The sequence below is a fragment of the Rhipicephalus sanguineus genome, unplaced genomic scaffold (genome assembly GCF_013339695.2).
Source record: "Rhipicephalus sanguineus isolate Rsan-2018 unplaced genomic scaffold, BIME_Rsan_1.4 Seq1134, whole genome shotgun sequence".
NCBI lineage: Eukaryota > Metazoa > Arthropoda > Arachnida > Ixodida > Ixodidae > Rhipicephalus > Rhipicephalus sanguineus.
This window is the reverse complement of record NW_023614384.1, coordinates 53,855-78,141: the sequence shown is the minus strand read 5'-3', so window position 1 is coordinate 78,141 and position 24,287 is coordinate 53,855. Positions and strand designations below refer to the sequence as shown.

Sequence of the window (24,287 nt, the reverse complement as noted above, 5' to 3'; positions counted from 1 at the left end):
TTAGTCGCGGGAGTGTTCTTCGTGCCCGCTTCGCTCCAGACCTTGCACAGATGCGGCGAGTAGCTTGTTCAGATTACGCGGCGATGTCGTGCTTCCTCCGTGACGCTGTAGCGGTCCTGGCAGCAGACGGAAGTTTGTTGGGTGGTCGCCTAATAAAAGCGTGCAGTATGGTTACAACAGCGCTATGCTTGCTGTACCGTACGCGTGCGTTTAGCGTGATAGCGTCAATGCAGCGAGATTTCACGGCGTCCGTGCCCCGCAGCGCTCAACTCCGTAACAGCGATCTGCTTTCGTTTCTACAAAGCGGTGCGCGCTTGAACACTGCCCCGCACGAGGTGGCAGCGATCGGCGGCCCAGCACGTTCAGGTTGTGGCCAAATAAAACCTTGCAGTATGCTTAAAGTAGCGCTGCGCTGCACGCGAGCCCGAGCAGATAGCTGAAGATACTTATTGTGATAAGGCTGTCGGCGCTAAGTCATGCTGGCGCGTTTGTCGGTGGCCGCCGCTTCGCCTTCGTTCTTTCCCGATGCTTACCTGCAAAGGCGTCGCCGCAATCGCGCGGAAGTCGGAATCGGTGATCGACCGATCTCCGCATGTCTCGAAAAGACGGGAAACCTTTGGCGCCACACTATGGCGTCGAGAATTTCACTGGTGCAGCAAAATTTTATGGCAGAAAAAGTTATCGCGGTACGCATAGGTACGCACTAACCGGTAGGCATAGGGCGAACCACTACGGCTTAAGCGGTCAGCGAATGCATTGGGCTCTATGGGACTCGGCCGGGGATTCGTCGCAACTACGTTTTAACCGTTAGTACGTTTAAAGCGGGTACGTATTAACGAGGTTTGACTGTACGTCACAACAATGGCGGGAGTTCTTGAAGAACAATTCTTTCGCGACCCGCACGCGCATCAAACCCGCCGGAAGCATCATGGCGGATGGACGATCTGTTGCCAAGCATCTCAATGGCGAACAATGTACTGGGATGTGCGTGTGGTGGCAGAAAGCATTTCTCCGATGATGACACGGGTCTTGCGATGCGGCCGCACGGCTCTGGCAACGAGAAATGGTCGAGTTTCTAGCGGAATTTCGCGGCAATGCTAGGCAAGCTCCTTTCCTTTATGTGGTGGCAGTCACGAAAACTTCGTTCAAGCTGAAATACCCAGAAAAGGTATTCGTTGTGACGAGACCTTTTCGCATTGTTTTCTTTGGGTGGCTGGCAGAGAATCGAAAATTATTCGCTGTGGCGGAAATTTCGTTGTAGCGGTATTCGTTATAGCGGGATTCGACTGTAGCAAAATTTTGGGTGTGAAGCGAATTCGAACATTGAAGTTTGAGTGCAAATCGAATTGAATATTTTTCAAATACTTCGAAGCGACATTACAGAAACAAAGTTGCAGAGGATTCCTAAGCCTATTCTTATGAGATGGCAACATGAAAGTGTTTCTTTTGGCTAGGGTGGTGAAAAGCACTGGAGGGGCGGTGCGCCCTAGTAGTCTTATCAACAATGAGGCAATGCAGAGGCTAAATTGTATTTTTTTACATGATTTGGTGCAACCAATGTGGTGTCAACAACACTTTACACATGGAAGGAAAAGACTCTACTTCCTCAACTTCTCCTCCTCCTTCAACTTCTATGGAGGCCCAACTGATGTGGCAGACAAGGGTCCGGAGTCCGGAGTTTCTAATCTTCCCCATGGACGTCAATGTATAAGAACATCTGAAATTTCAGACGCTGAAAATCTTCGGCATTCAATTTTTTGGACTTTTTTCCCAAGTTTCAGGTCTGAAACGGCATTAATTAAAGCCCCCACCTCTGCTGCGTCTATCATATCGTAGGTTCAAACCAGCGCTTTCGTGAGTCGATTCATTTGCGGTTGTTGCAGAATCCGAAAGATAGCTTTGCCACAATGCCAGAGTGTGATGGGGTGAAGAATATCGAAAATCTGAAGGGGCCACTGCCACGGCACCAACAACGCAGCGCGGCTATTGCGGCGATGTCTTTATGGATAAGCACTGTAAACGCATGGAGGTGTGATGGCGGCAGGTGGAAAATGCTTCAGTATAGCTTAAAAGCTGACAATCCATCTCATAAGCATCTTCAGCTAACTGCTCAGTAGTGCATGTGGCATAGCGCTGCCTCTTTGTGCGAGACCGCAAAGCGTCTAGCGCAAAGCATTAGAAACTTGGGAGTACTGACATGACATTTTCAATATTTCTAAAAACTTTTCTGGTGTTGGCTGTGCTACAGTACAGTGTGTGTACTGTAGCACAGGATGTGTGTGCGCACTTAAACGATGCGCAAACGTATCACCGAATCTTCACCGATACGCAGCATTTGTTGCCGTGCGAAGCAGACCGTTTCTAGTTGTGTGCAGCACAACGCAAACTAAGCTGACGCCATCACTGTACTGTTGCTGTACAGTACGCACGCATTTGTCATGATGGCGTCATTGGTCCGTGATGCCCACTCTGTTCCTGACTGCACACGGGCGCGGCAATGGCGAGCTGGTTTCGTTCGTGAAGGGAACGTGTCTGTGCGGTGCACTTAGCGGTCTCACACAAAGAAGCAGCATGAATGGCGGCGTGGCGCGTTTGGGTTCTGACCTATTAAATGCGTGCAGTACGCATGCAACTGCGCTATGCCACATGCACTACCGAGCAGTAGTTAACTGAAGGGTTGTCAGCAATTGAGCTGTACTGGCACGTTTGCCACCTGCCGCTATCACGGCTCCGTGCATTTCCGCTGCTTATCCATAAAGACATAGCGGCCCCTTTGAATTTCTGGTCTGCTTCATCCCATAACAGTTCGGCATTGTGGCAAAGCTGACTTCCAGACTCTGCTACTGTCGCAGACAGATCGACTTGCAAAAATGCTGGTTCGAACCTATGAGACGATAAGACATGGCAGAGGTGGGGGCTTCAATTAATGCCTTTCAGAGCTGCAATTTGTGCAGAAAGTCAGAAAAATCGGATGCCAAAGGGTTTCAGCGTCCGAATTTCAGACGTTTTTATACATTGACATTTATGGGGCTGGTGACGGTGCCGTGAAAGCGTCTGAATTTTCGAGCATGTCCGGAAAATTGGGCATCCGAAAAATCGGCAGTTGACTGATCAAGCGCATTCCATTCTATTATGTGAGGGAAAAATAAAAAACGGAAGTCATGCAGCCTGACCGCTCATATCTCAGGTGTCTCCAAAACTTGCGATTACATGACCTCCAACAATAGGCACACAGAATGAAAGTGTACAGCAAGCAACTAGCCATCTTCTCCAGCTTCTGTGCCCACTGTAGATTATGTCCAAGATAGCGTGTGTGGGCGGTTTATGTGCTTGGTCATGTGGAGAACCAGCACAGCAGCTGCCACAGCAGGGCACCAGGCTAAAGGAAACGCCGAAATATTAGCCCACATGCTGGGCCAATACTCATTTTTCAAGCTTCCATTTTGCTGCACTATGCTCTCCTCCGCAGTCCTGGACATGCACATAAAGGCACACGCCTGCTGTCACCTGAGATAACCCAGTGGGCTGTCAGAAGGTGGCTGGCTGACACGATACTCACTAACATTTGCCCACTGCTACTCTTTGAGTCATGACTGCAGTGTCACCAAGTGGCTCTGCCAAGGAGTACTATGGACTTGCAATTTTTGTCACAGATATTTATGAGCTTTTGTGCAAATAAAATATTACAACACATTCTTGTTCATTCTACCACCAAGTTCCTGTAGTATAGAAATCATCAAAAACTAAGTTATGAAGGGTGGAAACTTGGGCATGTTGGTAGCACATAATGAATGTAAGAACAGCTCAACACACAAGGACTGGTGAAGAACAAACAGCAGTGTTATGTGTGTGTTCTTTGCCAGTCCTTCACCTGTTGTGCTGTTCTTACATTCATAAAACCTAAGTTAATGTTACTGAGGTTCATCTGGAGTGTAAGAAATCCTAACCCCTAGATGAAGAGGCATATAAGGAATTCCTATACAGGAACAAATAGAGAGTGAGAGAGAGGGAAAGAAAAGTAGGGGTGTGCGAATATTCGAAATTTCGAATATTTTTCGAATAGTGTTTGCTATTCGATTCGATTCGCACTTGAATTTTACTATTCGAACTATTCGAACTTCCCAAAGACAAATACAGTCAACGTTTGATTGAAAGTGACCCCTTCAGATTTTCGATATGCTTCACCTCATCACACCCCCGTATTGCGGCAAAGCTGCCTCTCAAGCTCCGTTACGGTCGAAACTTAGCGAAGTGGACAGTCAACGTCCGATTGGAAGTGGTACCTATATTTTCAATATGCTTCAGCTCATCGCACCCCCGTATTGCGGCAAAGCTGCCTTTCAAGCTCCGCTACGGTTGCAAATGTATTAACTCAAGAAAAGGCTGGTTCCAACATGGAGATGAAAGATGCGGCAGAGGTGGGGGCTCAATTAATGCTGTTTTGGACCTCAAATTTGGGCAGGAAGTCCGAAAAATCAGACGCCGAAGCTTTTTAGCATCAAAATTTCAGATGTTCTATACATAGACGTCTACGAGGCAGATTTGGAACTTTGGACTTGAAGGGAGCACAACCTTGTCCGCCATATCAGTTGGGTTTCCACAGAAGTTGAAAGAGGAAAGAGGCTGAGGAAATGGCATATTTGCCTATCACGTGTAAATGTTGTCGGCAACACTTTACATGTGACCATGTGCACCAAACCATGTACACAAATACAATTTGGCCTCTACATTGCCTCATTTTTGATGAGACAACTATGAAACACCACCCCGCCAGCACTTCATCAACGTAGCGAAAAGAAACACTTTCATGTTGTGATCTCATAAGAATATGCTTAGGAATCCTCTCCAACATTTTTTTTTCTGCAATTTCACTTCGAAGTATTCAAGAAACATTCTAGAAATATTCGAGAAATATTCGAAAAATATTCTATTCGATTCGCACTCACACTTCAATATTCGAATTCGCTTCGCACCCAAAATTTTGCTATTCGCACAGCTCTAAAGAAAAGCGGTTTTAAGAAAGAGAAGGCACTCATACCCCATGACTTCATCCTGCTCAACAAGGGAGTCCAAGGCAGGAGGCAGGGGGGAGCTGAATGTTCGCATTGATCTGATGTAATCCTGTAATGGAGAAGATTTTCAAGCAATAATTGTTAACAACATGAATGAGTGCACACATTCAAAGCTGCGCTAGTTCACCTTTGGCCCACATGGTCAACAGTACTCGCAAAGGATACAAGACGCAAAAATTCGGGGGACGCTTAAGACTTTCTAAGAATGTGAAGGTGGAAGCCTACTTGAAAGTTCTGCTGATGTGCTGAACTTTATGATGAATGCTCTGCTGATATGCTGAGGCTAGACGACACTTCCAAGTATCGTCTAGCCTACCTTCTGCCAGAGTCGTGTGGAAACTGATGCTGTACTATGATTACATACATTAAAGTGTGTATGTAAGCTCTCAACCACTTCATTTTTATTATGTTGCAATGAACTCAGAGTATGTCTACTGTACTATATTTGCTTGCATCTGTCAAAGCATTTTCTCATTAAGTTGCAATGAATTCAGACCACTCCAATTGTACAGTAGACTCTTTTAGTAGTTGTTCATCATAAAGTTCAACACATCAGCAGAAAGTTTAACAGCAGATCAACAGAAGGTCCAGGCAGTCTTTGGCCTTCACATTCTTAGTTAGTTCTAAGTATCTCGTGAGTTTTGCAAACGCCACAAACACAAAGCTGACGAAGCAGACGTGCAGCTCGCACACTCACGTTTTCTTATTTTACCGTATAATTGCCGATTATAAGTCGACGTTTTTTTTCGTAAAATGACCTTCCAAAGTTCGGGGGTCGACCTATAATCAGAGTCGACCTATATGCGGAATCGTAATGTCGACTTATCTGTGGGGTCTGACGAAAGGTCGTCATCCTCGGATTTCCTGCTGTTCGACGCATCGATAACATCAGCCGCAGAGGCAGCGGAGTCGCGGCAACAGCTATCTCCCAACGCGCGAGCGCGCCACTTCCGGAGCCGGACATTTTTGTGATCTGCCACGACGATCGCGAAACTATAGCAAAACCACGCGAGGCGAAACTACGGAGCGTGTTTAAAAATCACCGCCATGCGGAATTAATGCGAACTGCTTAGGAAACACGGTCTCGAAAGCAGCATTTCAAACCTTTGATAGAGGGCGAACGATGCTCTATGAATAAAGAGGAATTTATCTTGCGATGCGTCCTGCAGTTTTGTTTTCATACAACAGAAATGATTCGTTGACAAACCATCGACGTTCCACAGAAAAGCTGGCAGCACTGTGTGGGCTGGCAACACTTCGCGGGGAACTAAACCACATGACCAGTCACATGCGCCCACAAGCGTGTTTGCGTCTTTTTGCACTCACGCCTGTTCGCCATTTCTGCATTTCGCTTCGCTTGCGAGCAGGGGTGTGCGCGATTTGTGACGCTGCCAAATGGACGCCAAGATGCCACCGCTACGCCGGCAACAGTACAGCGCTGCTTTCAAGAGGCAAGTGATCCTCTACGCAGAGTCGAAAAGCAACGTTGAAGCAGGGTGCAAGTTTGATGTGTTGGAAAAGTGCGTGAGGGAATGGAGAAAACAAAGGACCAAGATCTTCGCGTGCGCTGCTACACGCTGTTCCTTTCGCAGACCGAAGTCTGGACGACATCCTGCCATTGAGGAGGCGGTTCGAGATTGGGTTCACGACAGAGAAGCAAGAGCCTGAGTGTTTGCTACGATGAAATTGAAGCAATAGCACGTACTGTCGCAAAGGGTATGTGCATGCCGCAAACCGAGTTCAAAGTATCCAAGAAATGGGTCACGAACTTTATGAAACGGAACAGCCTGAGCCTAAGACGACGCACAACTGAATGCCAAAGGTTGCCCGAAGCCTACGAAGAAAAACAATGCGCGTTTCTTCGCTACGTGAGTGATCTGAAGGCAAAGCATTCATTCCTGCTGGGTCAAATCGGTCCGCGCGGCGTTTTCCACGTGCAGCATCTCAGTACCACCGGCACTCGTTCCGACGGCGAGCAGCAGCAGTAGCTCATATGATGGCAATGACCGTTCTGCATCCTTCTCTCAAGCGACGACAAGTCGTAAGCAATGTATCACGGGCAAATAAATGTTTCTTTGCATCACTCCCTCTTCTGAAAATCTTATTGGTGAGCTATGGCCGCAGCATGAGGCTGTGTTTGGAGTCAACTTTATTTTTCCCCTAGAAGGAGTTGCAAGTTGGGGGGTTGACTTATACAGTAGAACCCCGCTGTTACGTTCCTCACTGCTGCGTTTTCCCGGCTGTTACATCGTTTTCCGCCGGTCCCGGCATAGCTCCCATAGGATACAATGTATTGGGAACCCCGCTGTTACGTCGTAACTGTCGGACCGTTCCCGTATGATACGTCGCGAAGTGCGCTCGGAGCCGACCGAGTGACTACCAAAGAGAGCGGCCATGGTGCATTTTCATGCAGTTTGGCCTCGTTTGACCGTAATATTAGCCGCATGAGAGGCGCAAGCAACAGAATCTTTCAATTGATGCAAACAAAAGCATGGCCTTCGAGATTCAAATTGCAAAGATGGTGTCTATGACGTAACTGCGCGCGAAAGCAAGGCCTTCGAGATTGGCATTACTATTGACAAAAGCATAGCCTCTGAGATTTGTATGCACAAACATGGCGTGTATGACGTAATTGCTTGCGAAAGCAAGGCCTTCGAGATTGGCATTCACTTCTGCCATCGCGTTGGCGTAGACTCATCATCATCGTTATTTGTCGGAGAACGGGAGGAGTTCGAGCTGGTTGGAGCTCGCGTGGTCGTGCGTGCGGTTCGCGGTCGGACTCGCCGCGCCGGGTCGTGATTGCTTGTGCTTAGTTCTTTCATGCCTACAGCTGTTGGTGTTAAAAAATCACATACGTTGATTACATTTCTGTGGATGAGGCCGTCCTAAGCTCCGCGTTTCTATCCATCGACTAGATCGCGGCTGAGCGCGCCAATTTTCGTGCTGCTCGTAAGAATTGAAATAAAATTCTGTACCACTAAATATTTTGCCGTTTTTCCTGTTTTTCGGCTCTTACGTTTCCCGTCTCTTACGTTTATTTCCCACGGTCCCTTCAAAAACGTATCAGCGGGGTTCTACTGTAATTGGAGTTGACTTATAATCGGCAATATACAGTATTTTTACTCACGTGAGCGCCACAAAGACGAAGAGAATGGAATACACGCGCAGCTGGCGTGCGCACTTCTTTTTTTAGACCATATGTTTCAAACCTTACAGGATCTTGAAACATAAGCATTTAAAGCTTTCACCTTAAAGTGCTCTGCTTGTAAAGTTAATTTACGCTACTGGCTGTGGTCATTTCGGAACAGCTTTTGGAGCAGCTAAAAATGCTTTTAAAAGGAAGAAATTTGACTTTCAGAGCATGAAAAAATGCTTTTTGGAGCGATGAAAATGAAATTTCAGAAAAGGTGCCTATAGTAAAAGCATTTGTAAGACACATGCGCTGCTTTCACCATAGACAAATGATAAGAAAAAAGGAGTGCTAAGTGGTGTTCAAGCTTAATCCAAATATTTAAAAAGCATTGCTCTTATAAAACATCAATACGACCAACTAATGTAGCCTTAACTACATGTAGAGGGAAAAACATTGAGGCAATACAGAAAACCTCGTTTAAACTCGAGCATAAGACAATTAGGACTCATCTGCCAGTCCTTTGCAGGCATATGCATTAGTTAATGGCATCAAGCTCTCCTTAATTCGGATGTATTCATTGCACGAACACCGGTCTATCAAGATGGCCCTCGAATTAAGGTAAGCACAGCGTGTTGCAAAACAGCGAAAGTGGTGCTAGTGTCATAACCAAAACAAAGCAAGCGAAACTGCATCGCAGTAATCGTCAGCATAAATGACAGGAAAGGCCATGACGCTTCGTGCACATTTTCTTGTGTTTGCTGTACGCGTGACACTGTGTTGGCCCTATGTACCTTCAGAACTGTGTAATCACCACTCATGATCATGTCAATAGTGACAGCGGTTTCGTCTGCAGCAGTTGAAGCAAACAATACATTTCTTTTGACCTCGGCGTGTTGGCTGCATAACTGAAAAAACTGGGCTATCGTCTTTGATACTCACGTACCTACATAGGAAACACGAGGTTTTATCTGCGTGTTTGTGGCAAACAATAGTCTTATTTTGACTCAGTGCAAAGAACATGCAATTCAAATGCACAATGGGGCTGTTGAGGATTTAGAGCAATTATACTGCAGAATGTAAGTTTGCAGCAAGCCCACCAGTTACATCATGATGGCCAAACGATCCATTGCTGATCAGGCCACTGGCAATAAAATAGTTGGGATGTGTGCTGCATGGTAATCGCTAGAATGGTGAAGATGCCAACCTCGTACCACGGTCATAGTGCAAAGGAAGTCATGAGGCCCTCGCCACAGCAAGCGCTGTTTTTGGGCACAATAGATACGGCCAGACTTACCGATTTATACTGCCTATAAAAAATGCCAGGCCTGCGCAGAAAGTGCAGCACAGTCACAGCGAAAGCTGGAAGAGTGGCATTTCTAAGGCCCGTTGTTAAAGGGACACTAAAGGCAAATATTAAGTCGACGTTGATTGTTGAAATAGCGGTCCAGAAACCTCGTAGCGCTGCTTTTGTGCCAAGGAAGTGCTTATTTTGAAATAAAATCACGTTTTTAGTGGTCCGCATCGCGTTAGCGCGCTTCAAATCTCCCGCCTGAAAATACGACTCTCATACGTCACTGCTGCCGTGCCCAACGTTGCCCGCTTTTACTGCGCGGCCGCCGACACTAGTAGCAGCCGAGCGGAAGTAGCGGGACCCACAGTAGCAACAACGGCGCTGCGGCAAAGACTTGCTCGGATGGGCACATTCAAAGCCGTCACCAAGTTGCGGTTGGTCTCGTAATCCTCAGTACGAAAGTGCAGCGAGCACACACGCAGAGGTTTTGACTGTTTAGCACACTGGCGCAATGGCATGTCACTAAGCCACTTCGAGCGTAAGGGTTCATTCCGCGGCACCCAGCGAAAAGACACACCGGTTTCCTTGCTGCAGCGCTGGCGTTGTGCACCATTCGGGCATCCGGCAATATCACACGCATGCGGCATTTTGTCGAACTTTCTGTCAGAGCGACTTTCACGAGCGCGCAAAACACGCACGGCAGTACGCGATCCCGAAACTACCACTGAGACGGGCGAGGCACAGTTCGGCGAAAACGGAACCTTTGAACCACGCGCGCCGTTCCCCATGGCAACGCCACGGAGGTTTTGTTTTCCATGAATCAAGCGGAAACGAACAAACAGCATTTTATTACGTCTTTTGATGCTCGGAAAGTTCTTTTTTTACTGCTGCTAGTTTGATTACTAGTGATTTATTGTAGGCCGACTTCCTTACGTCATCGGGATCACTTCGAAAATGTCCCACTCGTGGCGCTCATCGTGTGATACATTTAGCTTAATTTCTCGGTAAGTAGGGCACTGCTGTAGATAATATTGCCGTTTTAGAAGTTGTTATATATTGGGCTTTCACTCTGACATGAACTGTTATTTGCCTTTAGTGTCCCTTTAACTCTCTTGGGGCTGCTAATACAAGTACACTTGCAAGGTACCCACTACACCATAAATCATTATTTTTGTGAAGTTGAGAGGCACTGACTATGCCACTATTGGTCATTTTGAGGAGAAGTGAGGTACCCATTACACATCTGTAAGGCATTACATGCACTTTTTTGATGCGACGCATGATATGGAAGGTTTATGGCTGAGCCCTTTCTATTGGGTTTGAAGCTTTAAACAACCCACTAGTTACGTAATTCGCATTGTGTGATGCCCGGTCGTTATTTCACTCTCCTACCACGCCATATAACATATGTTAACGTGAGAAAGGGGGGAAAGAACTGTATTGGCGCCCTGAGGAAATGGATCATGGGGGCCTTATGGGCTCCCTTGGCAACTAATACAAATACACTTGGGAGGTACACACTATGTTATAAATCATCATAATTTTTCTGAAGTAGAGAAGCAGCCACTATGCCCCTTTTGTAGACACAATATTAATGAGAACTAACCGAACATAATGCCAAGGAAATTATAGGAGATGTTATTTGTGATAATTGGGATACAAATGTGAAGAAAGTAAGGTGGACGAAAAGATAACTTGCCGCCGGCAGGGACCGAACCTGCGACCTTCGAATAACGCGTCAGATGCTCTACACTGAGCTACGGTGGCGGTCATCCCCCAGTCCACTTTAGAGGGTATATATGTGCATTTTTTAAACCTAGGAGTGTTAGTCAGTGCCGATCGCAGCCATAGCAGCGAGTGTGGGAACACTCTTTTTCTGCTTTTTTGCCGTCACGTAGCACGTGATCTTTTAAGAGCTGCAGCTGACCAATAATCCCTCGCATACTACCTGAAGGCACCAAATCTGCCAGAACAAGACTCTTGCTATGAATGAAGGAAAGACGATGGCTTTTAAGGGCTCGTTTTTCTTTGTTAGACACAATATTAATGTCGGTCTGCTCGGCCTTGTCTTCTTTCCTCGTAATGCGCTATACCAGTTCAATTAATGAGAACTAACAGACAATAATGCCAAGGAAAGTATAGCAGATGTTATTCGTAATAACTGGGATATAAATGTGAAGAAAGTAAAGTGGATGAAAAGATAACTTGCCGCCGGCAGGGACGTCATTCTGCAGAGAACCGTGGTACCCGCTACACATCTGTAAGGCATTCTGCACTTTGTTGATGCTGTGCCTGATGATGAAGAATTATGGCTAGCCTTTCGTAATGGGTTGGAAGCATTCAACGACCCACTCGTTGGGCAATTCGCATTGTTTGACGCCTACTTACAGAATTTGCGTTATGTGATGTCTCATTGTTATTTTGCTTTTCTACCACACTATATTACAAATGTTAAAGGGGTCATGAATCACTTTTCTAAGTAATAATCTAATGACCTCAGTATCGGAGCTTACTGCCTCCCGAATCGATTGCCACAAAAATTTCTCGAATCCGTCAAGAATGAGCGGAGTTACGGGGTTTGGGCGCACGCTCTCAGCGCTTTCTCCCTTTTCTCGTGCCGACGAGCGCACTGGAAGCTACACGGGGAGGGATGGCACGGGGGAAAGAAGTTATGTCAGCGCGCGTCATGAAACGCGATCGCTCTCCCGCTGTGATTCACGTGCGCAAGTGCGGCTACCGTGTACTGAGGAGTGCGTCGCTGGCAAGTGGCGGCACCCCGTAGCAAGAAGCGCATCTGATCCGAACGCTGCTCTCGATTTACGTCGGCTATCGGCCAATAAGCATGCTATGTCTCTTGCGACGTAAACAGGCAGATCCGCGAAGTCAACGGGCAGACGCCCCGCCCACCGACGAGAGTGAGAACCGGCCTCTGTTTAAAAATATAGCCGTGTCAGCTTTCCGCAGGATGTGCTTTTTCAACAAGCCCAAGGGGTGCTTCATGACCCCTTTAATGTGATTCCTTCTCGACATGAAGCCTGTACAGTAAAAGCTCGTTAATTCGACTCTCGTTAATTCGGAAAATCGGTTAATTCGGACACGTCATCTGGTCCGTGTAAATATATGCATCACTCTATGAGACTGGGCGCTCGTTATTTCGGACGGATTTGACCGCAAATCGGATAATTCGGCGACTTTCGGGTCGCTGGCGAGGCTCGAAAACGAAAAAAGAACCATTCGGAACAAAAGTGAAGCTCAAACGCAGCATCGCCATGGACATCAATTATCGGCTTGGCTTGACTTGAGACTGTTCGAACGCCTTTTCTTCGCGCGTGATAGCGTGTGGGTGGTGTGGGTTTGGCGCGGTGTCATTTTTGTTGCTTTGTTACCGTTGGTGTGCTGCATCGTTGAACGCTGTTTTATCGAGGAACAATTCAGTACGGCTCCTTTAGCTTGATCGTTGCTGGTGCTTTTGTGCTGACATCTCGTGTGAACGCACTCTCCGCCGATGGCAACGCCGGCGAAGCGGCCCAAGTACGAGGCCAAGGACTTCACCACCAAAGTAGAAATTTTGCGTGCCCTGAAAAATGGGCTCTCCCGGCAAGAAGTAGCTCCTGTGCCATGACGTCGGCAAACAATACGACGCGAGTCTCCTGAGCGCTGTTAGCATTCTTCGCGCATGTGTGGCAGAGCACGCCTGCGCGCGCCATTGCCAACTGTTTCAGACACAGTGGCTTTGTTGTACTCGACTCCAGCGATGCCGCAGTGGCCGAAGTGTCGCCGAACGATGGTGCCGATGACGGGCAGGATTTAGGAAGTGTTATGCCTGATGCAGTGACACTCGACGATTATATCGGCATTGATGGCGTTGCCACTGCCGGCTCTCTGACTGATGAGGAAATCGTCAAGGAAGTGATGCATGGCGACGAATCCGAGAACGAAGAGCCTGAAGAGGAGCAGCCACACTATGAGCCACACAGGCGCCCTCGTACTGTGAAGGAACAGCTTTCGCTGTAAAATGTGTTGATGTAGCAGGCATTACTACGAACACAGTAGTCCTACAATCTAGTTTGGCATGGCTCGAAATCGCCTGAGTGTGCATGAATCTGGTAGCTCACGATGGTGAGCTACTAGATTGATGGTGAAATGATAAATAGCACTCGAGACTTAGAACAGTCGAACACGGATATATCGAACCCACATATCTCAAATTTTCAGCTATATCGAACACGCAAATTATCCCCTTGAAAATCCTTTGTAAAAGTATAGAAATTCACACGTTTATATCGAATGCTGCGTGAGCTGGAAGGTGCACTTTAGCACTCGCTGCGCCCCACGACCTTTGCGGCACCGCGCCTCAGCCGACACCCGAAACATTCGAAAAACATGAGGGCGAGAGGGCTCGGACTGTACTCCTGTTGGGCGCGTTCTCCAACTTGCGAAACAGCTCCCCCCCCCCTTTCTTTCTCTCTCTTTCTCATGCTTTTTCCGCGTTACCATCGGCTTGGAGAGCAGGAACGAAGGAGCCGCGGCCTCCTCCTTTCACCTTTTCTTTTCTTTTTTTTTTTTGTTGTTGCTGTTTTGTGAGTTTTGATCAGCCAACCACAGCCCATGCCTTTCGTATATGCTCAGCCAACCACAGCTCGCGCCTTTCGTACATCGCTGCTGCCCTCGCAGGTAGCCCAGATAGCCATCGCAGCCATCGAGACTGATCGCGAGCGCTCTGTTGGCAGAGGTCCCTTGGTTCACTTCCGTGAGTTGTTGCACCCCACCAGCATTCCTCTTTCGCGTGCGTGCTCATCTGCGAGCTCAAAAACATCGAGCTGAAGTTCCTGCCGGTCAACACGACAGCGAAGCTGCAACTGCTCGACCAGGGCATCATCAAGTCCTTCAAGGTGGGCTACAGGAAATGACTCCTTGATGTGCTGCTGGTCAACCTCCGCATGGGCACTGAGCTGAAGGGTGACCTGCTTGGTGCCATTCAAATGGTGACGGGCGGCTGGCGAGACGTGAAGACGGACACAGTGGCCAACTGCTTCAGGAAGGCAGGCTTCGTGACGGCGGAACTTGCAGAAACCGGTGAAGACGGTGATGACGAGCGCATAGACGACACGTTTCGCGAGTTGTTGCCCTCTTCCCGGCTGCCGTTCCACCCAAAGTGTCTGTGAACGATTTCGTGGAAGCGGACTGCAATGTTCAGGCTGTTGCAAGCCTTGCTGATGAGGACATTGTAGCTGCGGTTGCAGGGACCCAGGATGCCCAGGCCAACAGCTCAAGTGGCGACGAAGATCGTCCGGACGAGGCGACGGCTACACGCGCGTACTCCGCCGCTGAAGTGGCGGCAGCATTCGGCTTGATTCGCCAATTTTGAGGCGACATAGAGGGAACCGGGCTGTCGCGCCTGGACAGCCTCGATAAGATTGAGGCCAGCGTCTTCAACTTCATTTTGAAGACGAAGAAGCAGGCCAAGATAAGCGATTTTTTTTTTTTCACGCAAATAAAAACATTCGGTTGCATCATGTGTGCAGAATTAGTTGTCATTCTTGAATGCGCCGATGGTAGGTGATCGATCGCCACTGGTAAGGTCTCGGGGCCCGTATTTTTTTATATCGAATTTTTCATATATCAAACTAATTCGCGATCCCCTTCGAGTTCGATATATCCGTGTTCGACTGTATTGTCTTTCAAAGCCAGAGCGTACCCTTTGGTGCAGTATGGGCGCAGCTTTACAGCAGTTTGTGGAAATGTAGCAGGATATACGTAGCCGGATTTGCGTTTCGGCACAGTTCATGCAGTGGAAGCATCACTGATTGTCCTTTGTCCTGTTCTCTGTGCTGTTTACCACGTTGATAAAGCAACCATAGAGGTTATTATATAAACCATAAAACCATGCAAGATTTAGATAGGCAGCCAGTTATGGTAATACAGAGTGCTTATGCTTCACTGGCAACATTACAAAAAATACCAACCAAGCAATGAAGAGAGGTTGTCAAAAAATCAGAGTTATTAGCATCAGGTAGCATCTTTTAACTGGCATTCTCGCCGGTGTCAAAACGAGAGAGAGGGAAAAAAAACAAAGACCAAAAAGAGAAATCTGCGTTATTGAAAGATTGCTGCAAGCATGATTTTTCCCTCGATATGTTGTTAAAATGTCCTCTGTACGTTATGTGAGGTTTACTTATTCAGCCTGACGAATACCCGTCAGCAGCAAACTTTCTTAGTCAGTCAGGGTTTCAAGGTATCACTGCCAGAAAAAAGCATAAGGCACGAAGGGTTGGACAATACATGATGGCACTTAGGGAGCTGAATGTGCTTTAAGATCTTTTAACTTAGTTTATATTGTTAGATGTGGCCAAGTCAATTTTATTAAATAAACCAGGAACGTGCAGTGACACATCAAGTCTACCACAAAGAAAGATTCCATTTACCTTGAGCAAGTTGATCTCTCGCCACTGCTCCCTGATCTCCAGTTGGAACTCGTTGAGCCTTTGTTGCTGAGACTGCACCAGTGATCGAAGCTCCTTAACACAGTTGTGGTCCTTTGAAGAAAGAACAACCCAGAGAAGTTAAATACTGGTTTGATCTTGCCGAATGCTGAAGCACACTGTCTTTCCTAGGAGTTTACCAAATGTAGCCACTTATGCCAAGGCACCACCATGAGCAAAAGTGACATCCTCTTTCTGGTTTTGACCTGCATTTTTGCATTCTCCAACAAGAAAGTTACTGCTTCTACTTCAGGTGTTTATTCTTCAGGCTATGCCATTAAAAATTAACAACAGTTCACCGATGTGCTGCCCAATCATGGTATGAGTAGGGGGGTGGGTTGGTTACCTTTGCAAGCAACTTATATCTCATGCTACAAGATGAATAGTTCTTACCAGCTGGCTAACACGATTCCTGGCTAGTTCGTAAGGACAAGAAATAAAAGTTTAAGTAGGATATAGTCAAATATAAATTATATGCAATCATGATTTATCCCAATTTCAGGGCAATATGAATTCTGTAAAAGTCATAGCAACAATAAATTAGAGACAGCCCGTTCATTTACAGGGCAATTAAACCTCCCAGGCTGCAGTGGTTGACAAATTTCCGAACTGCTGCAAGATCTTCTCAGCATTCAAAAGAGCACACATCATATTGTCCAGTTTAAAAAATTACATCTGAAACCTCATCTTTCCTATGACCCTGGGGCAGAAGACATACACACGAAAAGTGGTCGCAAACACACACAAGTCACCGGCATTACTAGTGATAAAACTAGAGTCAAGCTTTCACATTCCACTAAGACCTCAATGACGCTGGATGAAGGCAGTTGGAAAAAGCCATCAAGGTTTCTTCAACTAAATAAAACTTGCCGCAAAAAACCCCATATACGTTGCCTTACCTTTGGTATTGCAAAAGATTGTTTCACAATTTTTGAAGTGAGCTTTGCTCTATTACACTGTCATAAACCTAATCACATAACAATATAAAAAAAAACACTACATGGGATCCTCAGAAACCAGACTTTATAGTTTCACCCTTCGTGATCTGAAACTTTTACCAACTTTCAGGCCATTCCGGTACAAAACTATTTCGCCAGTATCGGGTGCCGCAAAAGAAAAAAAAGGAAAAAGAAAAAAAAAAGCTCATCACACATTTATTTTTGAAGTTGATTTTGTGCCCAAGTCTTTCAGCTATACCTGGGTAATCAATGTGTGGAAGCGCTCAAAGCACACCCCTGGGTGCAGTCCAAGATTATTGCTGCATGTTTTGCAGAAGAACATGGTTCTCTGTTACCAGAGTGGCCGTCTCCAGTGTTATCGTCATGTTCATCACTGGCTTCTGTAGAATCACCATGTTCCTCATTTGATGAAGGCATGTACAGTAAAATCTCATTACTACGAACATCAAATTAACGAAATTTTCAGATTAATGAATTTTTTTGAAATCCCCACCAAAATGCCTATATTGCCAATGTAAAAAACTTTCAGTACTACGAATTTCAGAATACCGAATATTTCAGATTAACGTATGTAATTTAACCCCGAAATCAACAAGATGCTTCGTTATTACAAAGTTCCGTGAATGTTTCGGTACGGAAATCACTGAAGCTTACACCTATCATCATCTGCAGCAGATATGCGCCGGGAAACCCGTTTCCATGGGTGCAGCCCCATCAGCGTCAACATCAATGCGAGCGTCACCAACCGGTCAAACTGGTCAAACCAAATCAAACAACGTCGTAGGCTTAGTTCCGCTGTTGCCGCTGTTCTCACGTTTCCAGTTGCTGTCGTTTGGAGCTGCAAAGTTGAGATCGTGTTGTGCAGTCGCTTCTCTGGCAATGAGTTCTCCTGGCCCCAGCATTAAAAAGAAGCTGCAGTTTTCACTCAAGAAAAAAAGTGGACATTCTGACGGAGCTGAATGCTGGAAAAAAGCAAGTGGACATATGCAGGGAGCGCGATATCGTGCCGTCAACAGTGGCAACGATATTGAAGGATCGGGAGAAGATCGTGAAATTACATCGAGAATCACAGCTGGCTCCCTCAAGAAAACGCTTGCGGCTGGGCAACCACCAAACCGTCGACGACGCCGTCCTCACATGGTTTAAGGATGCCAGACAACACGGTGTGCCCTTGTCAGGCCCTATTATTCAAGAAAAGGCGCGACAGTTCGTGGTCGCTTTGGGCACCTCCGGCTTCGACGCAAGTGCCGGATTGCTCTATCAGGTCTGGCAAAGGAATGGCATCATGTGACAAGTCGTGTGCAGGAAAGAAAAGGCGGCTGATGCCGAAAGTGCGATTGCCTGGCGGAACGAGCGCTTTCAGGAAATCGTTGAGTCGTTCAGTCCAGACGACGTTTTCAACGCTGACGAAACGGCGTGCTTTTATCAGCTGTTACCTGATAAGACAATGAACTTTAAAGGTGAAAAATGCAAGGGCAGAAAAAATCGCGTGTTCGCGCGTCAGTGCTCTTCTGCTGCAACGCCACAGGCACGGAAAAACTCAAGCCTCTTGTTATTGGCAAGTCCGCCAAGCCTTGCTGCTTGAAAAACGTCTCGTTGCCTTGCGACTATCGGGCAAATAAGAAAGCGTGGATGACGTGGGAACTGTTCACGCAGAGGCTGCTGCAGTTCGACAACACACTGAAGAAGAAACAAGAAGGTTCTTCTAATCGTTGATAACTGCTTGGCAATTATGGTGAACATGTGTTTGAGCAATGTGCAGCTTGAATTTCTGCCCCCGAATTGTACGTCTTTGCTCCAACCTTTAGACCAGGGCATAATAAGATGTGTGAAGGCCGAATTTCGGAAGCGACTTGTGCAGCGCCTTCTCATTAACATACGACTGAAGCTGCCTACGGAGGTCAACATCCGTCAAGCCGCAGAAATGCTGACAGGGTCGTGGTGGAACGTCAAGGCAAGCACCATTAGCGACTGCTGGCGAAAGGCAGGTCTTCTCGAGACTTCGCTTACGCCACAAGACTGCGAGCCTACGCCACGAGACTGCGATGACGAAGCGGAGCTCGACCCAGAGCTTTGGAATGAGCTTACCGAGAAGCTCCTGGTAGGCACTGCGGTAACCTTTGAGGATTACGTAGACAGTGACTGCGCAGCGGTTATGTCCGCAGAGCTCACCTGCGAAGAAATCGTGAGTCAAGTGCGTGAGCAAGATTGCTGTAGCTGTGACGACGCTGGAGATGCAGAGTCTGGGACAACGGAAGAGACTATTTCCAGCTCGGATGTTGGGGTGTTCCTTGAGAAGACCCGATCGTATCTCGGGTGCTGCACGGATGTACCCGAAGACATCCTTAGAAAGGTTGCAGACGTGGAGGCATACATGCACCAGTGCCTGCTTTCTACTCGCCAGAAGAAGATAACAGACTTTTTTAAGTAGTAAATTGTTTCCACTCGGTGCCCAGTGTTTTCGTTTATTGTTTAAGCCCCAACACGTGTACCTCCTGCAAAGGTAACTTATTTTCGCTGTTGTGTTACATTACCGACATCATTTTTCAGTACTACGATATTCCATAATAACGAATTAAATTCGGCGGTCCCGCGAAGTTCGTTGTAACGAGATTCTACTGTAGTCCTCTTCCTCACTGAAATCATCTTTGGTTTGCTAAAAGCTTATGAATTATCGCTGTAAAAGGCACTCATTAAGCAGCCAGACATGCTTCACTGGAAGCAGCATGGAAACAGACTCATTGAGCCTGCCTGAGCACTCAAATAATTCAAGGTTCCAAATTGCGCAAGTACTGCCACCTATTGTAAAAAAAAAGCAAGCAAAACATGTCTACTTCCTCTTTCAAGAGATGGCGCATAATGCATTGTCAGAAAATGCGTGCAAATTAACCACGAAAGAGCTTTTCGGGCAGTGTCTGACAATGAACCATACATTTTTTTCTATATGTCAATACATTTGAATGTCATAAAATGACAATACATTTGAAATGAAAGAAATATATTAAAAAAAAAGAACAAAAGAAAAAAATGAAACACAATACCTATTATCATGCCATAGTGGCACTGCCTCCATAAGTGACACAGGTAGCAAATCTTTTGCAAGTTACAGGCAGCAAAAAGAAAATCGTATTCTAAAATTTTCTCATGCACATCATTATGTGTATAACGTCACCACTGACACAAAGTTAATTTAGGAATGGCAAGAAACTTCTACTTTGGGTTATTCAATATGGTGATGTGAGTGTTACATTGTCTTATAAAGGTTCTTGTGTGATGTCCATAGGTGAATGCTCCAATATGTCAAGCCTCTCACTACAATTATGTCTAACATGAAATTCTCAATGACAGTACGTTATTGGAATAATTCCCAACGAGATTACAAGTGTATGTCAACAAACCTTCAGTTCATCTTTCGGAATAACAAGGCCACAGCCCTGCTCACATGGCACTGGTCGCCGAGGGTTGTGCTCACAAGTCTCTCGGTGTGATGTCAGACAGTCAAGCTTGACAATGGCACTGCAGCCGAACTGGGCATTGTCACATGACATTTGCAGCCTGGACAGCAAGTTTCGCAGAATGCGTGGCACAGGCTTAAGCTGTGCTGCAGTGATGGACTGCCGGTCAACAGGGCATGTCTGCTGTCGTGACAACCATTGGCAGATGCAGCCTTGGCAGAAGGCATGCTCACACTGAGGGGCCTGGAGAGAATACACATATTAAGTGCAGGTCTGAAATGATGGCAATGAAGCCAGCACAAAAAAATACATTCCCAGCAGGGGTATCATGTTCCCAGAATAAGTGAGGAGGATGGAAAAGCTCTTGTCTGATGTGAGCACCAAGGTCAGCCTCCAGCACTCAGCTGTTCTTTAGCTGTGGTGGGGTTAGCTGTTCTCCAAGACGGCAGAACAGGCAATACAGCGATATGTGGGAGTTGACCAAAATAATATACATTCCACATGCTAACAACAAATCTCTCACTGGGACTAAAGGAAAAGGCGAGACTCCACTTAATGTATCTTTCTTTTACCTGGTATCATCTCCTTATCCACATGCACAATGTATCAGTGGCAGACTGCTAGGCATTGGCAAGCCACAAGTCTGAGCCAGAGAATAGGTTACTGAACCACTATCATGGTTAACAGGGCAAAGCACTGCCTGCAACGGCAAGGTTCAGCATTGTGCTTGAACCCCTCCAAGATGGTGTTCTTTCAATAATCCATGCAATATGTTGGCAAGGCATAGCCATCAAAGCAACTCACTACTATATTGGGCAGATGGAACAGTGCCTTTAAAGCTACTAGGCACCTCACAACATTATGGCGATAAGCGCCACTAAGGTTAACTACATGTGTCACACCTAATCGATGCACAAGGCGAGAACGATGAGATTACAGATATTTAGGTAGTGTCAGACATTATAATATGAGTACTTTTTTGTGGCTTACACATTCAGAATATTTTAATTGTGTAGAGTTAAGGAATACTTTAGGATGTCTTGATGTCATGTTCAGTGTTACCTTTTGGCATACGAGATTCTTTCTGTCTTTCTATTTAGCATAACTTGCTAAAATACCTATTGCTCAATAGAAAATTTATTTCGCTCCTTACTGATATTCATTGTATTACTATGTTTGGAAAATTTCTAGAAGAGAACATTATAACTGTGTAACTTGATGGAACACCCAAATGAATCCAACAGACAATTAAGCCAAGGAAAGCATAGGGGACATTATTTGTTGTTTTTAATTGTGGTGGTAGTAATTATGACATAAGCTGGAATGAATTGAAGTGGACGAAAAAGCACCCTTTCCGTCGGTGGAATCCAAACCTTTATCTGGTGGATTCATTTCGTTGTGTTCAACCAAGAAAGGAGCCCCTCAAAAAGAGAGAAAAAAAAAAAAGAAACTTCCTTTTTGACTAGGCAGAAAAAAAAAATATAGTGGTTCCTATGCTTTACAAGCTTGATCATTTGAACTTTCCTCTATTACTGACAACTCTTAAGAAAGCACTCTGTATATTTCACATTATTTTTCTTTTTTTTTTTTCTTTTCACGTAGGAAGCACGATATTAGGAATGTTCTGTGCAATGTTTAATAAATCTTATTTTCCATTATTACTATAGCATATAGCACCCTAATATTAGTGTCTTAACGTAATACCATTCAGAAGTACATTCATTTAGCTTTATGTTGATACGTAATATTACATTGTGCCTATGATATTATTTGTCACAATATATATACTATAAATTTCCTACAATACTCAATATCTGCTAATGACAATAAACAATCCTTTTTTACTCACAGTAAGGCTCCTAATGCTTTGCATTAATAAAAAAATGTAATAACCTAGCAATCACTATTACTCAAGCAAGAACATGACAACCCATGGCTTTGAAACCTCTGGCTCTAAATGAAGAAAAAGCAATGAGCGAAGGACAGTAAATCGTGATTTAATGGAAGAATGTATGTGAAGCCAGTACAGCAGTTTGGTGCACTACGGCCCTGTCGTGCACTGCCACTGCAAACCAGACGCAGCGCAAGTGCAGCAAGGCAAGCAATGGACACATGACCACATGACCAAACATGACCACCCTCATAGGAGCATAGTACAATGGGTCTAGGCAGTGTGCACTTATTTTAATTGCCTATATGAGGTCTTGATACTACGTTTGTTTTCTTTTTGCTGGTTAGGTAAACTGCCTCACTTGCCTGCAATCTTTATTCACACTTGCTGCAAAGCCTGTTACCTTATTTTTGTACTTTTTTTGATGGACTTGCCGTGGTAGCATAGTGGGTAACATATAGCGCTGCAAAACTCAAGGATGCTGGCCGAATTCCAGATCTCAGCGCCGCATTTCAATGGAGGCAAAATGCAAAGTGTTTAGACTTAGGTGCATGGTAAAAAACACCAAGCGGTCAAAATTGATCAGGAGTCCTCTACCTCATGTTTTGGCAAATAAAACCCAACAATCTTTTTTGCTTTTTGCTGCAGCTGTCACACTAAACTGATGGCCAGTGATAACTTCTTGTTTATGTGCCGGCACACCGCTATCTTGGCTGCCAAGAGGCTGCTGGCAGTATTGAAAAAACGAGTAATAAATAAATAAAGTGCTTGTAGTTGAGTGCTCGTTTTAAGAAACTTATGATATGGGTAAGCAGTGTCACTGCAATAGCCACGCAGGTGTTTGCTAAGTAAAATTAGGTAGAGCGTACGAAGCATGCATACGTTTTGTAAACAACACCGAGTGAACTGTTCAACAGCGTCAACACTTCCTCCACAATTAACATCATGCTTCAAGCGGGAAATATTTGCCAGTTTGCACACAAACTATGTGATGAAGAATACACAGTAGAAAATCGCACGGAGTTGAGGAATTAAATGCGAAACACGGATTAAAGCACCGTTAAGCACGACACGCTTTCGATAATGCCATGAGAACCTAAACAAACTTCAGCAGGCTCGAACCGCCAGTCCGACTATCAATGAAAAAGCGTAAAAAGCAACAAGGAAAGCGAAACAACGTTTCGTACCTGTAGGGGTTCCTCGAGAACACCTGAGCAAACCGGGCAGATCAACTCTTCATCGACGTCGCCTTGAAAACGGCAAAGATCGTAACCCATGGTCGTGCAGCACGGCAGGCGTCTCTAGAAATACACAAACTCGGTCAACACTCGCTATCGAAATCGTTTGCACAAGTCGGTCCAAAGCGGGCACGAACATCAGCTATTAGTCGCGAAGAAAACTGGAAGTTTTGTTTTAAAATACGCCAACCGTATGCCAGTGTAGCTCAAAATCACCTTCCTTTAAAGCGAAGTCGTGACACAACTTTAAGTACAACGAGATGTGCTCCTTCAGGATTCCGCTGAGAGCTGGAAGTGCCGAGAGCTCGAGCGTAGTTTCGTCCACTATGGCGTAGAATAATAACTGAGATGACACATTAATCTGCCGAACTATCTAGGCTTATCCATTACTTAACTTCAACATCGTTTCTGACTTACGCTGAACACGACCCAGAACTTGACAGCCGTCGAATGAAACAATTTCAAGAGACACACATTCAAAAGAAGGAACAGGTGCAGGCCACAGCGACGAGAGATCACGCTCCAATCTAGCACATTTGCATTACATCCAAACTAAACAATGAATTCCTTGACCCGAGGAAGAGGACACCTGAAAAGCACGCTGCAACTTCGGCCGATGGTTGTGAGAGTCATTGCCGTAATTGCGAAATGCTGTAGTGACGCTACCATTCTTTAAGAAAAAAGCTTATAACTTTTAAATAAAATGTGCTTAAATTAGGTAGAAATATATATGCTCACTGTAGTTAACTATATGCTTCATTTTTCG

At 45.8% G+C, this 24,287-nt stretch overlaps 1 protein-coding gene across 1 annotated transcript; it reads right to left on the bottom strand.

Annotated features, from left to right (window-relative positions):
- Positions 1 to 5,038: 5,038 nt before the first annotated feature.
- Positions 5,039 to 24,122, bottom strand: LOC119376240 (E3 ubiquitin-protein ligase NRDP1; the record flags this gene model as incomplete). Its single annotated transcript, XM_049411380.1, is given in 5 exon segments — positions 5,039 to 5,121; positions 15,922 to 16,032; positions 20,336 to 20,635; positions 23,471 to 23,582; positions 23,937 to 24,122. Coding segments are annotated over 4 exon segments (584 nt in total), but the record flags the coding sequence as incomplete, so codon positions are not given.
- Positions 24,123 to 24,287: the final 165 nt, after the last annotated feature.